Consider the following 17,202-nt stretch of genomic DNA (forward strand, 5'->3'; position numbering starts at 1 on the left):
CACAAAAATTTAACTCATTTTGTGTACAACAGTCTAATTCTCTCTAATTCACACTCTAATGCCTATTTCATGCTTCTATGAGCCAGGAATGGAGCAAGAGATATCACATTGCATATAAAAGGGCAACAATAATTTACATTTTTGTACTTTATGCAATTCAATTTCATTGAGAACCTTGAGACTATTTTATCTGGTTTAATAAATTTTACAAGTGGAATGCAGCAGTGCTTTGCAAAATGCCCTAAACACTGTGTTAGCAAAAATTCCAAGTTTGGGAGTCTTAAAATTACTTAAGCTGTTTTTTCAAGTGTTTTGTGCCAACAGAGCAGAGCCAGAATTCAGATTATAAACCTTAACACAAGGTTTTCATTTTTGCAAGATATCAGAACCCCAAAATAGGTAGAACAAATTAAACCACATTCTTAACCTCTGTCTACATTGCAATGCCTCAACAAAGTGAAGTCCAAAAGCAGAAATGTATGCTATTTGTTTTCACTGATGCAATGACGTAGAGAGAAGCTTTTCCTCTCATACTTGCCTGTTGTGTGAAGACTCTAGCTCTGAATACTTCTGGTGGACATGAACCTGGCTGTTAGAGCTTTTCTCAAGCAGCACCTCTTGACTCATGTTCGGGGAGGGACATAATTTGAAATCTCAGGTAATACAAGTAACCAGAATGAAATACTCAATCCTAGTAATGGCTGTTTCAGTCAATGTAAAACATTTTAATGCAGTTGAGAACAGCTATTCCAACATTGGCTGGATAAAGATCTAGCCCAAGAAGATGATAAGGTTTCCTCCAGTGTCTGAGTTTAAACAGAACTATTTTGCACATTTCTTATGAAGAAAACTTTTTCAAGTTCTTGTTTTCTTTCTATGAATGTGCTTGGTAAATATTCTCCTACAAGTAATCTCGGGCTCATTCTGGGCCCTAGCTATGCCAGAGGAATAGCTAGGGCCCAGATGTGCCACAGGTCTGGGTGCCTCCAGTAGGTTTTTTTTAAATATTCCAGTGAAAGGTTCAAACCATGAGCTCTACAAGCATATGTAACCAGACCGCAAATGAACTTGATCATTGCAGTAGCAGCAGACCATCAGCATTTACAGAGTAGTTCTTTAATGTCCAGAACTATTTCTGCCCCTCAGAAATGCCTGTCTTTATGCTTAGGACGTGCACCTTCAGGGCCATCCACTGAGAGAGTGATCAACAGGTCTCTGCATCTGGTTCCAAGCGCTCACACATCAATTCAGTAATTTTCTTAATGGAAAAGCTGTATACCTGTCTGCAGATTGAAACAAGGGAAGAAACATTTTTCAGCAACCTTATTTGATCAGAGTGTTCATGGTAAACAGGGCATGTTTTGCTGGGGCATCTTTTCAACTAGGGAGAGAAGGATTCTTTCTCTAACTGTGACTTGCAGAGTTTCACAAGACAGTGACTTGCAATGAAAATTAAATGGCTTTGCACTGACAATATGGTATTATAAAGCAAACAAAACAGAAACAGAAACAAAAACAAACAAACAAGAAAACCAAAAGATCCCAAGGATCTGATTCTGAATACTGAGTGGGAGCTGTCCTTTGCACCAGAAATTTTGCTTTCTGGTCCGGCAATATATTTTGCTCATGGTAGCTCAGTGATTCATGTGATTCATGGCTCTCAGGGAAACTGGCCAGATCAGGGTAGCATGTGCCACACAATCCTCTTATGCTGTTCCTCTAATCATTATGAATTAAAGAAGTAGATTAATGATGTTTCATCTCCTAATAAATATCATTAATTCACATGTATCCCTCAGGTTTTAAAATGTTCATCACTGCATGTCAACCGAACAGCTAAACTAAGCCTGGGAGGAAGCACAGGGGGCTGAAAGAATAGAATAGACATGAGAAATAAACCAAAGCACAAGTCAGTGACCAGCATATACATTTTATCTTTGTGGTTTAGGAAAGAACTTTTTCCTGCTGGGAAGTGAAGTGCAAATAGAATTGATTTTAACATTATGTGTTCCTTTCAACCTGCAATGAGAGAGGAAGGAGGTACACCTTAAATGTCAAGAAGTTAAGTTTTAAGAGAAAATAATGTACTTATCTGTCTGTACCAAAGGTTGCTAGTGAATTAGAGAGTAAAAGCAAGGGGAGACAGATCTGGAAAAGGCATAAGTTGTTTTCATTACTTTTTGAAAAACCCCTCAAATGTTTTTTGTGTGGCATGCACAAAAGACCAAATAGGTCAGAAAAGTTTGTCTATGCCTGTTTTGGGGGTCATTCATCCCTGAAGAAATTTTCTGTAGTCTTAAGCACCACAGGGTTCAAAGATTTGAGATTAAATTATTGACTAAAGCTTCATAAGAGCTACAAGTGTCAGAGCTAGTCTTGAAGACCTGCACAGTTGATCCATGGTGGTTTTGTTTCCTTTACTAGACACAGTGAATGGAATTCACAGAACATAAGACTGACATTCAAGGACAGTGAAATCTTTCATGAGCTAAACTGGCAAGAGCAGAATATGTGGTATGGTTGACAAGCACTGAGCTTCTGCTTGATTAGTTCTGTTTGTCTCTGCAAACAGTTACTGTAGGCAGGTCACCTCTTTTACGCTTGGGAAGGCTATATTCTTGCAACACAGCTTTCTCTCAGTGATGAGAGGAGTGTGAAAAAAATAACTACAAGGGACTAGCTAGTGAATAGCACATCTTGTATCTTTGTGGTTTAAGGAAAAAAAAACTGTAATGAAAGGTTTATATATAGGGTGGATTTTGGTTCTGTGCCTCTCTATACATCAACAATGGACAATGATGAACAATGTTCAAACATCAAGAGACTCAGGGCTTAAATAAAAAATTGAACTGATTTGTGTATGCCAAGATTTTGTAGTAAGTTAGACACAAAGTAACTCCAAGCTCAATTATCCGCAAGAATATTAAGAAACTCTTTAGGCAGCAAGGGACCCTCTTTAGAAACAATTTCTGCCAGAGGCTTAAGAGGTCCCAGACCTCAGCATATGAAGGAAAAGAACTGCTCGCTTGCTGTATATACATAGCTGAACCTCTCCTCAAACACTGATATATGTCTATAGCTTCATTGTATCTAGACCTTGTCAGGCACAGCCAAATTAACTGAGAGGGCCTTTCCTTTCCTGAAGAGCCCCCATTGTTGTCTTTTCCCTTGCATATGGAACATGCCTTCCCAGTGACTCTTGGCTATAGAGCCTTCCCATCTCAAACATGTCTTTGATAAACAGTTTCTCTTCTTGCTAAATTTTTAGTAATACCAACACTCCAAATCAAAAACACCACACCCTTGGAATTTGCTGAATTTATGTAAATATTGCATTTCACTCCACTGCTGGCATTACTTTGCCTCCCTTTGTCTTTCTGTTGCAGCTCCTTCACTGAAGTCTTGGTTAATGCATCAAATAATATTTAGGCTGAGTTCCTCCTGTTGTTACCACCCTGGATGATTTGAGGCAGTATCTCTCTCCATGTAAAGATCTTAGCAGTAATTCAGGCTAATGTTAAACTCTCTTCAATTTACAGCAACACTGGTCAATAGCACCTTTCGGGTAACAGCATAGGAAATGCTAAACATCTGTTCATTGCCCAATGAAATCTAATTGTTAGCCTACAGCATACTGCTACCTCATCAGATGGCCAGTTAACACTATTCCAAAGCTAAGGTTCATTCATATGCTAGAAGATTTAATACCTTGGCTGTTCAGCCATAATAGTGTGCAAATACTATTTTGCCATTACTGGTTCCTGTGTTCTAAACCAGCACAAGTTATATGAGCATATTTGTATGAGTGAAAAGGTGATTATGCTTCTCATTATATTACTTGATATTTGTTGACTGAATATTGCTTTTAGTAGGTAGTAGCTTTATGCTTGTGCTGTTCAGATCACCTGATGTCTAGCTAATGCTTAGGAAGTAGCAAATGTAGTGGCTGTGGTATGTGTTCTAAGGGCTCTGGACCCGATTAAACATTTATTTTGAGGTTTCCTGTATTTGTACCCTTTATGTTGGGCAGGCTACCTCCGATATGTTGAGGTACAGAGGACACATCTCCCCAGTAGCTACCTTTTTCTGAAACACCTTAATTCCTGTATTATGCTATGTGATGCATGACATAATGCTTACTGTGGCTAAACGGTACTTGGGACAACTCATGTAGATTGTTGTTGTCACTTCTGCCTGTATTTCCTCTGTCCCACTTGCTAGGCATATAAGTGACTAGCTGGGGTTCTGTGTGCATGCATCCTAGAACAGCTAGCTGCTCTCATCTACTTGCCTTCTTGGCTGTCTCCCTGATCTTCCATTCCCCCTGGCCTGACTGAACAAGTGGTCTACAAGTTGTAGTTTGTTCTTTAATTCTACCTAGTAAGCAAAAGCCTGATTAATATGCTTCAATTAATAATTGAAGTTAGTTAAGTGAAACTGCTTATTTTCTGCAGGAAGGATGAGGATAACAAAAAGCACTGCGTGCAAACTGAAATGCAAGACATTTTGTGTAAACATAAGCCTTTTTTACTGTAAAGGTGATAAAACGCCAAAAGCCCAGAGAGACTGTAGTGCCTTGGTCCTTGTAGATACTCAAAATCCAACTAGGCATAGTCCTGAGCAATCTGCTGAAGGTGACCCTGCATGAGCAGGACAGCCAGACTGCCATCCTCAGCTCATCTTTCATGCTGTCACACTTTCACAACAAGGGATAGGTTCATTCAAAAAAACTTACACTGCTCAAACATTTTCTAAAAATCTGACACAGCCTCTCGGGAAATGGGGTCTCAGAAAGTAAATATGTTCTGGGCTTGTCAATACAAAGGGAAATATGTGACTCAACCCAATACTGATAAAATTTAAACTGCTGTCTGACTAACTAGCAGTCACTTACAAGACTAGAATTGCTACACATTCCCTACTTGAGAATATGTTATTAACTGCATTAAATGAATGAGACAGCCTCTGTGCACTCAGTTTTGCTGACTTTTATATGTTTAATTACAGTTAACTCTTTTCAAGAAGGTTCTTTCCCTGTGACTAAATCTGGAGGATAAAACTAAACATCAGCACCCTCAGTGACAGAACTCCCCCCTAACTTAATTTGAGTCAGGATTCTTTGCATGTTTGACATACTGCCAGCTTTTAAAAATCTTTTCTAACAGTGTATTACTTGGCAAACATTTCAAGAAGAATGTGGATTTTGGTAAAGTGTGATGAGTATTTTAGTTACAGTGAAAAAAATGCTGAAAACTCTGAAATCAGTGCAGAAATCCAGTTTTATTTCAGTTTTCTTCTTCATTAGCTACACAGAATACTTTGGAAACTGGACATTAGCTGAATTAAGTATGATTAGTCTTCTTAGAAGTCAAATCTCTGTGCAATCAGTTTTGAAAATCATCATGCATGAAGCATTGCGCTGTTCCTATTTAAAACAGTATCTGACAAATTAAATTGTAAAAAAAAAAAGGTAAAAAATGCACAAAACTATGAAGATGGCCTAAAGCATTAAAACCTAAAAGACTAAATTTAAAAAAAGGCACTGCTGTTAGTTGTATCTACTGTACTACCCATAGGTACAAGTGACTGGAAGCTTAGAAGTTTACATAGTTACTAACTACATTGAGAGCATACATCCCCATAGGTCTATTGAGAAGAATCAGATGATGTTTAAAAATCCTATTTCTGATATTCTCAGTGTGATATCCAAGGTGGAGTTTAAAAGGCACTATAATTTGACAACCAACTACTTAATTCTAACAGGAGCCTAAGAAAAGGCATCTAACCTCTGAAGCAGGTTATGGCACTAGTTAGCTTAGTGTCCCATAATTGGCATTTGCTCGAGGAAACTGTGTGCGGTCTGGAGGCTGCCCTAGTGTACTCCGATGTACAAATAATGAAATGGATCTGGCTGTCAGCCTTAGCCATGCAAGTCTTCTGTCCCTGGTTAAACATTCAGCAGGTCTTACGCAAATGCATGCTGATGCTTCTCAGTTGTTCTCCTGCGGCACTCCTGCAGCCTAAAAGGAAAGAAAAGAGGTTGCTTTAAGGAAAGAAACTGTCACTGCTTATTTCGTGGTCTTGTTGTGGACCTTTGTTCTCAGAGTAGGTCCTAAAAATACTTGGAGTGTATGTTTTCAGTGCTCCTTGCCAGAGTTTTGAACAAGGCACTATGTGCCCGACAAAGTCACCCTGTCTATCAGCTCTGAGTAAGCTCATAGCAAAAGGGACTGCTGAGGACTGCTTCCTCATTCAGGCTATCTTGTCTCCCCAATAGTCTGCTCTACTTCATTTTGACAGAAACTGCTGGAATGTCCAGCTTGGAAGACAGGCTGTAAACAGATACTGCCTCCCCCTGGAAATTCCTGGCAGAAGAAACTGGTGTGCTGTGACACCCAAGACAAAATCAGTTTTCTGTCAGTGAACTTTCTTATCAGTATTCTCACGGTTTGTACTTGAACTATGCAGTTACTCCCATAGGCAAGTCCTTTGACACACACACACTATTTTATTTATTAAACCTATAATATTGTGTATTTCCCAAAGAGTTAGTTAATCAAGACTTCATCATGGCCAGAGGCCAGAAATCACAAGGGATTTACATGTGTCTTTTACCTATAAAATAATTAAGACAAAGAGGAAGAACAGAATGCACTTTTGTTTGGCTGATCTTCTCACTCAAAAAAGACACACAAATATACTTTACATTACTCTCTTGGTATTTAAAATTTATATATCTCTGCTTCCTTGGGTTCTTCTGTGATCTGGTAAGCAGAAGAAAGTTTGCTTTTCCAGTCTGTTCTCCAGACACCAAGTCACTGAGATCAGAAGGTTTTTGTAGCATGAAATCATTTTATGCAGCTGAATGGTCCAACTTACTACCACCTTCTTCTTTAATGGAATGACATTTAGAAGAATTCATTAAAGAAATCCAATTATTAAGATTTAGGTCTTTCCTGTAAGCCAGATCCACTCCCCATAAATGGTGAAAACACTGCCAGATGGTTACAGATCAGAGTACGGAAACACTCCAAGCCAAAATGCCTAGTCTCACTTACTATCTTATGTACTAAATATTCAATAAAAACTTAAAACAAAATGAAAGAAAACAAACACTGAATTCTTGCTTTAATTTTGTTCCAAATTCTCCCATGTTAATAACCCTTTAAAATCTAAACTATAAATTCAAATTTATTTCTCAGGGACTTTTCAAACTTGGGAAGGCCAAAATTTGTGTTTCAGCTGTTTGGTAATGTGGCAGGCTTCAGAGAAATAATTTACATGGTACTTGACAACTATATAAAACTTTAAATTGATCTGACTAAGGACTCACCCTAGGCAACTCCTGAGCACTGAATTTCTGGCTTCAAGGAAAACAAAAGTGTTCAGTATCAAACAAAACTAAACAGTGTTTGAAAATCTGTGGCTGAGCATCCACAATCAGTCTTTTCTCCACAGGTAAGCAGTTATTTTTCCCAATGAATGGAACAGTGCTGAAACCCTGTTAACCTCTTCAACATGTTCCAGCTTGGTTGCTCCAAAAATGGTCTTAAGATTTCTTTCCTATCCAAATAAAATCTCATGCCATTGCCCATGAATGCAGACAACAGACAATTGACCTACTCTTACTCTCAGAGCAAGTCTTACTCTGTGAATATTGCGATTCTGAAGAATTGCATTGATTAAAGAAGTATTTACAGTAAGCTACAAGGTTTAAAACCTCTTGAAATGTGATCCTTTTTGGCAGGACAGTTTAGGCGGGAAACATCACACCTGACTAATGCTGGCCAAAACAATGTAGCTACTTCACACTTTCCATGGGCTAGGTTGTATTTACCATCACTTGCTGCCTGAATGTGCTTAACAACTAGCAGATGTCTCATGAATCCTCTCTGCTCAGGAGGAAGGCTACAAAACAGGGAACCCCACATAAGGGAAGTGCAACTCGACCAAACAAACAGTACTTGGAAACAGGTTTTATCTGATCCTAGAGGGGATGGCCCAGGAAGGGCAGAGGTGCTGACCCTTCTGCCTGTCCCAGGGCAGAGTCACTGCAGCCTGTGCAGCAGCAGGGCAGCCCCTTATGCCTGTCCCCACAGGGCTCAGAGCCCGGGCCGAGTGAGGAGAGCCTCATCTTGTACTTACGCAGACAGTCCTTTCTCCAAACTGGCTGTAGAAGGTCATCGTGACTTTGTGCTTGTGCCCAGTCCTCTGATCAAAGGTGTTACAGGTGTTGAAGGGTGGGCTGTACAAATGCAGGCTAACAGCAGGCTCTGTGTGGCTTATGTTCTCCACACGGTGCAGGCCAATGGAGTCTACACCACCAAAGGCAAAAAATGGCAGAAAGAGGGTGTGTTAGCAGGAAGATTCAATGAGATCTCAGTTGCCTGGAAAAAATACTTTTTAAACAGTAACTTGTGAGCAAATAGGCATGGCCACACTTCTATGGACAACAAGTAACTCAGTACAAGGAATTTTACTGCTGTTCTCTAGCTCAGATTCCTAAATACACTGGTAATTCAAAACATGTTATTGCCTTCCACAGTTCATGTAATTTCTAGATTATCTGCCACAGGATAAAGGTCAACAGAAATCCCAAGAAAATTAAGGAAGACCATACTGTAAGTGTTTTTCTAGCTCTCATTCCCAAAGGACTTCAAGCTCATTTACTTTTCTAGGAAATCTGTTGTTATACATGCTTCAGAAGCAGGAAGGGGGCAAACGCTTTTGTGCTGCTAATTCTTTACAAGTAATAGGATATCAATCCTATTAAAGGATATCAGTCATATAAAAAGTCAGCTACATGCATTTGGGGCATGGACTTACAGGCAGACATATGGTGTCTTTTACTGCAGGCATCTGTTTCCTCATTAATCCTTCCAATATATCTCCATGGGTTTGGAGAACACATTTTTCATTTGTTTTCTCTTTCCTATAAAGTGACTAACCAATAGTGACCAGCACACTTCCAATAATGACTGAATAGTAAGCATAATCAAGGCATTACAGAAAAATGTAAGGTATGAAGAATCACATCCGTGAAACAAACCATGTCCATTCTACACTAAAATGGAGGTTTTGAATTATTTAAGAGAGACCTTGAATTTAATTTATGACCCTGGTGTAAAAACAGCTCAGGCCTTTGTACTTGAATTTGTTATATAATAGATGAACATGTATTGTGCAACATAGCCATGGTACCTGAGAGTCATGAGTACATTCCTAACTCTGATTGGAAGCACCAAGTGTTGTTAATGTACTTTATCTAAATAGAGGACGTAGCAGCTGGGGGGAAAGTCCTAAATCTTTGCTCATCAAATGGGGAACTCAAATAAACACAGTTTAGTGGGTTCCAACCCTCACGTACAAGAGCAATCAAGAAGCACACAGTAGAATCATGAAGGCACTTGCTATCAATGTAGCTATGGCAAACAACACACTGTCAGTGTTTTCCTTCTGCTTGTTTAACGTGTTCATTTTAAACCAAAACATCTGTTATGAAACGTGGCAGAGCTCCAAACAGCCTCAGAGAACTGGATACCAAATTTGTTTTAAAGAACTGAGGCAGGTTTGGGTAATATGCACACGGTCTGCAGTTGTTGCATTGGAAAGGACTGCATATGTAGGGAAACCTGACTGAGATGGAGAACCCATGTCCATGGCAAAGGAGCATCAGCAGATGTGTCAAGCCACTTCTTTCATTTCCTGCCCTATCAATTCAGTGTTTTCATTTAGCATGGCAAAGGTTCAACAGAGGCCTGCAGAACACCAGTCTTTCTTCCCAGTGTCCTCACCCAGGCTAAGTTTCTAATCCAACACGAGTCTCCCTCTAGCAGGGAAGTTCCCAAGGTCAGCCCCTCTAGGTGTGCTCTCCAGTGTTTAACGCATGACATATAAAGAAGATGACCTGCTTGTATGCTGCTTCACCTTTGTTCTGTTGAACTTAAAGTTGTCCAGCATGATGTGCAGGATCTTTCATAGCACCAGCACATATTACACCCACATGGCAACTACAGGATGGTCTCCAGCAAAGCATGAGGTGGTAATAGTTACAGATACATGTGATGATGGCATGGATTTAGGTACTTAAAGAGCCTTACTGATAGAATCTTAGTCATTCTCAACATTGTGTATTTCTTTTTGTAGATTGGGAATTTCAGTTTTGCTCACACTGCACTTCAGCACTACAGCCTTTTGTTGATTTGGACAAGAAGTAGCACTGTCACAGGTTTCTATTCCTAGCTGGTCAATTTATTTCATAGGCAGCTTTTACATTTTCAACATAAATTTTCCATGACTGAGAAAAAGGATTACTTCTTTGGGAACAAAAAAAAAAAAAAAAAAAAAGGTGATCAAGCTATCTAAACTTTGCTTCTCTTATTTCCTAAAAAATGCTATACAAGGTTATGTTTACAAGCAATTTCAGATAATCATCGGGGGCACAATACTAAAGGCTGCTTGGACTAGAGCAGATATCCAGTACATTATTATTATTGTTACAAACAATTGCTACAATATTTTAAGAGTGAGTGAAAGGCACATTTTTGTTGTGGTTGTTTATTTTACTCAATCTAGATACAGGCTTCTGCAGTGTATAAAGAGTCACATTCTTAAACTGTGCATAAAGCCACAGGTATCATACTGTTAAATATAGGAGACTAAAAAGCAGATGAACTCTTCTGTTAGGAATAAGACTCATAGACAGTTGTCAAAACAAGCTTAATATCTTACCATTAATGTAGGCACATTGATTTTCCCTCAAAACTCGTTCTGATTTCTTCGTCATTTCACCATTTCCTTTTTTCTCAGGCCATTCAAACAGAGTCTCCTTTAGGTTTCCTTGGAGAATCTTCATAAAGCAGTGTGAGTCAGTGTGATCATGGATACTGCTATATATGCAAAAAGAATAACCAAACTCAGTGTGATATGCATATTTAATTTCAGTGCAAGACAGACAACCTAGCATATTGTATGGGGACAAAACCATAGAATGAAATTCCATTCCACAAGGGACTTGCTTTAAGGGATGTCTACTTAAACAGCTACTATGGAAATATATTGAGCTAAGTTCACATACAGCAGGATTTGGAGAAGAGTCAGATATTGGTCAGCCAATGACTTTGATATGGAGAAACTCAAAGACAGTTTGGAGAATGGAGTAGGGCTGAAAATTTCTCCAGAATGCAAAAACTCTTCTTCAAGAAATAAAACAATGCTTCTACCTTGATCCCAGGAAGAGGCTGGTATAAATTTGCAAGTATACCTGATCTCTGCAAATCCACCATGCTCACTCCCAAAACCTGAAGAAATGAGCTAATGCTTCTTAATTTCTATAGTCCCTTTACTGCTGGGATTCACATGCATTGTTGGAAAAAAATGGTATACTTCTCACTTTGATAGTACTAAATACAGCCAGCTATACTATGCTGTAATTTCACTGGTATTTTCACATTAAAACCCAAGAGAATCTGGTAGGATGTGTTTGCTTTCTTGATCTGTCTTCTTGCTCTGAAGCATATTTGATTTGCCATATTTAGAGATTACATAAGGGCTAGATATTTAGTTTAGTATTGGTTTATTTTTTCTTTAAGTACAGGGCTAACTGTTATAGAAGTAAATGGCCTTAGGACAAAGGGAGGGCTTTTCACTGATGGGGGCAAAGAACAAGAGGGAATTTGACCCTCTGAAGTACAGAGCTAATGAGTTTCAATCAAAAACTTGGTACTTGTACATTAATGTTTTTATTCAACAAAAATTAGGATTTCTTGCAAACTGAGATGCTGAGAGAGCAGAGCTTGCTTGAGGCACAGAACACTTTGCAAATGCCACATTGTCACGGTCCTTCCAAATAACATGAGAAAATCTGACCTTCTTCTTGCAGGAAGCAAAAACAACTTGTCTCAGTCTAGCCGTAACAAATGCCCATCCAACTTGAACACAGTTTAACATAAATTACAGGCTGTGTGAGAATAGCCTAGAAGAAGCAGAGGTGGTGAGCCCAGTTCCTGTATTGCTCTGAGTATCATGTTATGGCATCCCCTAAAGAATACTGTATATGATCAATTGCAACAAACAAACAAAAATGTTCCAACATCTCCTTTGGTTTTCTGTTTAGATGTGAGAATATTCGGTCCAAAACCTGCATATTTGCTATTGCATTTTTTGCTTTAGCCCACACTTTGTGAAAGACCCTCCAAGAGACAGATGCTGCCCTGACATTGTGTAGGACAACACAACCAAGTGTGCAGTCTATGCATACGACTCAAGAGGCCACATCAGCATTATGATCCATTTTGAGGGAAGAGATGGGATGCATGAACCTAGAGAAAGCCAAACAGTTCTGGAAAGGGGCTCCCTCCTCATTATCTGCAGTCCTAATCCAAGTCTACTTTTCTCATCTTGCCACAAAGACAGATTTAAACACCCTGAGAGAATGAAGACTATTTAAACTGCACCTAGTCCTGCTTCTGAGGTCAGGTGTTATATGGGAACGGTTTAACAGGGTCGTATCTTTATCACTGTATCTCTGGAACTAAAAACTTTCTCTGACAGTAGAGAAGCTTAGCTTTTGTAGAAGAACAAAGCATTTTTGAAAGAGTGCTTTACAAATGGCTACGGAGTACAAACTTGCAAAAGTTACAGCAGATACTCAGGACTGCTATACTAATAGGAGCTCTGCACTGCTTACTTTCCAGACACCTTCTGATAGCTCCCATAGGACTGATTTATTTTTCCTCTATTTTGTACGACAGTGAAAGATATGGGGAATTTATATGTTTGCTAAAATCATAGCTTTTAAATACAAACCTGCCATGACCTTCACCCCAGCACAAGATCATCAAGTTGAACTTTCCATTTCCATTGTCCACAAGATTTCTTGTATACCTGAAATACAAAGTGTTTGCTCTTTACTGTACTAATATGCCTATAAAAGAGAAAATTATACAAACATGTTTATGAAAGAAGGTTGTGACATACAAAAACTCTTTTTCTTCTATTTTCTTGAACTGCAAGTTTTACTTAGAAAAAATGAAATTGTATTTATAAGTTTGGCTTTTTGGTAAGAGTTATTTTTCTGGGAAGGAAAAGGAATATCTAATATTTTGGAATACTATTTCTCTTGAATTACATAGATGATTGGAGTTTGGGAGCTGTGAGTCAGACTAGAGTGGTAGACAGGATCAAATCAAAATGGTTATTGAATGAAGTCACTTCAGCAGCTGGCTTATAATTAGAAACAGAGGACTGCAATGAAACAAGAAAAATACATAGTTACATTCTTCTGCAGTTCCTTTTCTGATATTCTTGGCTTTCCTTCCCCTACACAGAACTCATTTGTACGAAGCCAAAATAACAAAGAATGAAGATGCCAGACTTCCTGCACATGGTCCTCCCACTCTGTTCGTGAAAGTTCCATGTCTTGTATTGTAGAATTTTGTGTGGATAAAGCACCTATGAGGGGCATTTTGCCAGCATCTACTTCTGAAAAAAAGTTTATTAGAGCAAAATTTATTTTCAAATAACATCTTATGTTTGTTTCCTTTTGCTTACTTCCTTTTACTTTACTTATAGGAAACCCTATAAGTTTCCTCTGAACTGCTGATCATCTTGTTCTATTGAAAAGTTCACTAGAGATGGGATTTGGATTTTGCTCTATTGCTTCCCATAGTGTGACCCTTCTGATCTGGGTCTGATGTTATGGTACAAGTAGCTCAGTGTGAGACCTTCAGATTTAATTTCAGCAGTAGGCATGCGTATTTGCACTTCACCATGTAAAGAAAATATTTATGCCTATTATGGTGCACCTCAGTCTCACCTGAAAAATGCAAGTAAAGGCACAAACAAAGTGCACTGATGTCAACTGAATGCTTTCAAATTAGTATCCCCATAAGTCCACTCTATTTTACTCAAGAAAGGATGCTCATAAAGAACTACTTTCAAAGGAAACATGTTTATCTCTACACTACCTCTCACTGCATCCACAACCTGTGCATATATTACGTAGTCATATTTTTCCTATGCTATGTCAGAAAACAATTAATCGATGCTGGCATTTAACAAAACTTCTTAAGTGCTGTTATTTCTGTACAGGTCTGGCTGACAAAAATAAATTTATAAATAACAAATAATAAATAAATATATAAAGAAATGGTTGTCATGCATTCTTCCAATGTTAACACACTGTTTTCCTGATTCTTAGTTTCCTATGATCTGTTGCAAATGTAATGATTTGTTCCAAATGGAAGATAGTCACAGAAAGGTGAAAGTGGTTTAAAAAAAGTCAAGCTAGAATGATGCTTTCACAATGCCACTGTTAAAAGGAAGTTTTGGAGTTTGGAGTGTTTGAGTGGGGTTTTGTTTGTATGTTTGTCTGTTTTTTTTAAGAAAACACTGGAATAAAATGTATTTATCTTGAAATTCAAGACAGCGAAGCCAACAGAGAGAGAGAGAGATAAATGAGTTGCTGGCAGAGCAAGAGCGAGTTAGCACCCCAACAGGTATTTTCCTTCCAGCCGACGAGCAGCCGAAAGCCTGGATCGGCACGACACCGGAGCACGGGGCAGCAGCTCCGGCGCGGCAGGGCACGCAGGCAGGCAGGGCTCCGCCGCGGACAGCGAGCGCCGTGCCCCGCGCGCTTCTCCGGGCTCCTTCTCCCAACTTTGTTTACGTGGTTTTTCGCTTATTTCGGTGCTGCGGCACGCCGCGGTGCCTCCCTGGGCCGGAGCGGGAGCGGGGCCGCCATTGGCCGCGGCCGCTCCGCCCGCTCCCCGCCCCCGGCCCCGCCGCGACCCCCGCCCGCGCCTCTGCCCTTCGGCCCCTCGGCGCCGCCGGAGGGGCTGGCGGCCGGCTCGGGGCGGGGGCGGGAGGGGCTCGCCCGGCGTCCCCGCTGAGTCCCAGTCCCCGTCCGCCGCTCTGCCTCGCCGCCGCTTGCGCGGCCGGGGGCTCCGTGCCCCGGGGTGCTCTCTACCTGTACTGGTCGAACTTGGCGTACTGCAGCCACTCCTCGGGGTTGCTCTCGTACGACTCCATCAGCGCCTGGACCTCGTCCACGCTGACTTTGTCTTCGGCGAATATCTGATGGAGGATACGGACCAGCTCTTCCAGGCTCCGCGCCTTCCAGGTCTCCGTCTGCACCGGGTGCTCCATCACCGCCGGTCGCTCCCCTGCCGCCGCCAGCCGCTGCCCCGGGCCGGCCCCCGCCGCCTGCCTTTATGCGCCGGGAGGCACGGCGGGAGCCTACCACCGCCCCGGCGGGCGGGCCCGCCGACTGCTGCCCGTCCCCGTCCCCGTGAGCGCGGCCACCGACCCCGGCGGGCGGGGGCAGCCGCAGGCGGTGGCAGAGGTTCCTCGCTCCGCTCGCTGCTGCTGCCCCGATGGAGCCCGGGCGAAGCGGGGGAGGTCGGGCCGCCGGCGTCTGGCGCTCCGGTATCCCGGGCGAGGGAAATAGAAGGCGAAGTGGTTGTTGCTGCCGGGCGGAAAGCATCTCTCCCTTTGCCGCGGAGCGCGGCCTGCCGCTGCCTCCGTTACTTACACATTGGTTTGAAAAAAAATACATCTAAAAGCGCTACTGAAAAGCAAAACAAGACACAGGTATTTCAAGCATACAGAAAATTGCTGCTGGAGATTGCTTACAGACAGCCTGCCCCTTGATAGTGCTATTTCTTGAGAGCCAGTGCACTCTGCAGGAACATTTAGGGCTGCCGTAACCATTAGTACTCAGAATGACAACCAGAAACAGTGATTGGGACAAAAGAGACCGTGCTAACACAACAGCCCGTCCTCATGCTCCTCAGGCTATCCAATCTATATAGTGGCAGCAGAGCAAGCAGATGCCACACCAGCCATCTTCCTTCCACTTCAGCTGTTAATAAAATGTTTATTAGTGATGAATTCTGGCAACAGAATTCACTATACACAATAGAACAATGTTTTAAGAAAATCCATCTATTCTTTCTTAAAAAGAAAAAAGGTTCAGCTCTTCAGGTCTGCCTTATGATTATGAAGCTGGAAGTAAGAAGACTGGTGGTGTGGGCTGCTGTACCTCTGAGGCTCAAAGGTGCTCACAACACTGGCAGCTTGCAGTTTCCCTTACAGATAGTTACATTGAGGGATTTTTAGCACACCTGCTTTCTCTTCCCTCTCCCTGACCTGTACATGAAAGTACAGGCATGACAAAAAGAAGTGCCATTAATAAAGTAAATATAGCTTGAGAGGCTGAACGAATTTTTGGCTTCACTGCAGTAGGGAATACTTAACCGTTGGAATCTAGCACACTGGAGTGAAACGCAAATCAATGTACTGAATAGGTACATTTTCAGCCATCACTCCAGAACCTCTCCTGCATGCACAAAGCAGACCCTGCCTTATCAGTATTTTGTAAAGTATTGTTGGTATGTGTGTGTGAGAAAGAAAAAGAAAACTGCAACGATTTCAAGATATTTCTTTAAGGTCTGAGAGAACCTCAGACTATCCCAAATCTCTTAAACACAACTCTTGTGCTGATATCAGCAGCCATGTCCAGTCTTCCTGGGTCAAATGCAGGTAATGAACAAGCACATCAATCCCCTTGGTAACTATTTCAAAGTCACAATTGAGAATCAGTCTTTTTTCTTAATGAAATTTACATCTGTCCTATGTCAGCTCTTGGTTGCTCTCCAATGATTGGATGGGCAAGTAGCACGTTTTTCAGTACACCTGAAAAGTCTCATACAGCATCACTAAAACTGCTTTTTGTCTAACAAAGAGTTAGAATTAGTGTGAAATACTATGTCATTTATTTCAAAGGCAGAATTCATGTTCTTTTGGTGGCTGTTGGAAGCACCACTCAAAGGAATAAAATGTCTCTCAAGAATAAACTGTAAGAATCACAATTATGGGTTCTGAAACGCAGCATGAAGTAAGTGTTCAAGTATTTTTTTGTCTTATTCTGATATTCACAGTATCTGACAGAAACTAATTTCCAGCAGCTATATTTCTCTGCTTATTTGTACACCTGTGCTTGGAGGTATTTTCCCTGGTATTTAAATACAGAGAAAAAAGAGTTATGCCACTGCCGTTAATCCCTGACACCTCAGTACTTTGATTTCTGTGCCACATAGTGTTGATGAGATCACTAGTTAAATACTGCTAGTAAAAGGACATTTCATACCTCCCTGTATTACAAGTAAGGGATCAGGCTGGATCTACCTACTGCAATTTCCA

General features: G+C 40.8%; 1 protein-coding gene across 1 annotated transcript; it reads right to left on the reverse strand.

The window, feature by feature from the left end:
• Positions 1-5,261: 5,261 nt before the first annotated feature.
• On the reverse strand, positions 5,262-15,265 carry CDO1 (cysteine dioxygenase type 1). The gene is made up of 5 exons (XM_064405352.1): positions 14,969-15,265; positions 12,808-12,885; positions 10,732-10,889; positions 8,146-8,315; positions 5,262-6,020 (listed from the first exon to the last, which is right to left on the reverse strand). Exons 1-5 carry the CDS (start codon positions 15,145-15,147, stop codon positions 5,991-5,993), a joined length of 615 nt encoding a protein of 204 aa, XP_064261422.1. The 5' UTR covers positions 15,148-15,265; the 3' UTR covers positions 5,262-5,990.
• Positions 15,266-17,202: the final 1,937 nt, after the last annotated feature.

The sequence above is a fragment of the Passer domesticus genome, chromosome Z, assembly GCF_036417665.1.
Source record: "Passer domesticus isolate bPasDom1 chromosome Z, bPasDom1.hap1, whole genome shotgun sequence".
NCBI classification, from domain to species: Eukaryota; Metazoa; Chordata; class Aves; order Passeriformes; family Passeridae; genus Passer; species Passer domesticus.

Coding starts and splice junctions, on each gene's coding strand:
- CDO1 (XM_064405352.1), bottom strand. CDS start 15,147: ATGGAGCACCCGGTGCAGACGGAGACCTGGAAGGCGCGGAGCCTGGAA. Junction 12,886..14,968: donor GCCAAGTTCGACCAGTACAG/GTAGAGAGCACC, acceptor TTTGTATTTCAG/GTATACAAGAAATCTTGTGG. Junction 6,021..8,145: donor TTGGAGAAAGGACTGTCTGC/GTAAGTACAAGA, acceptor CTTTCCTTTTAG/GCTGCAGGAGTGCCGCAGGA.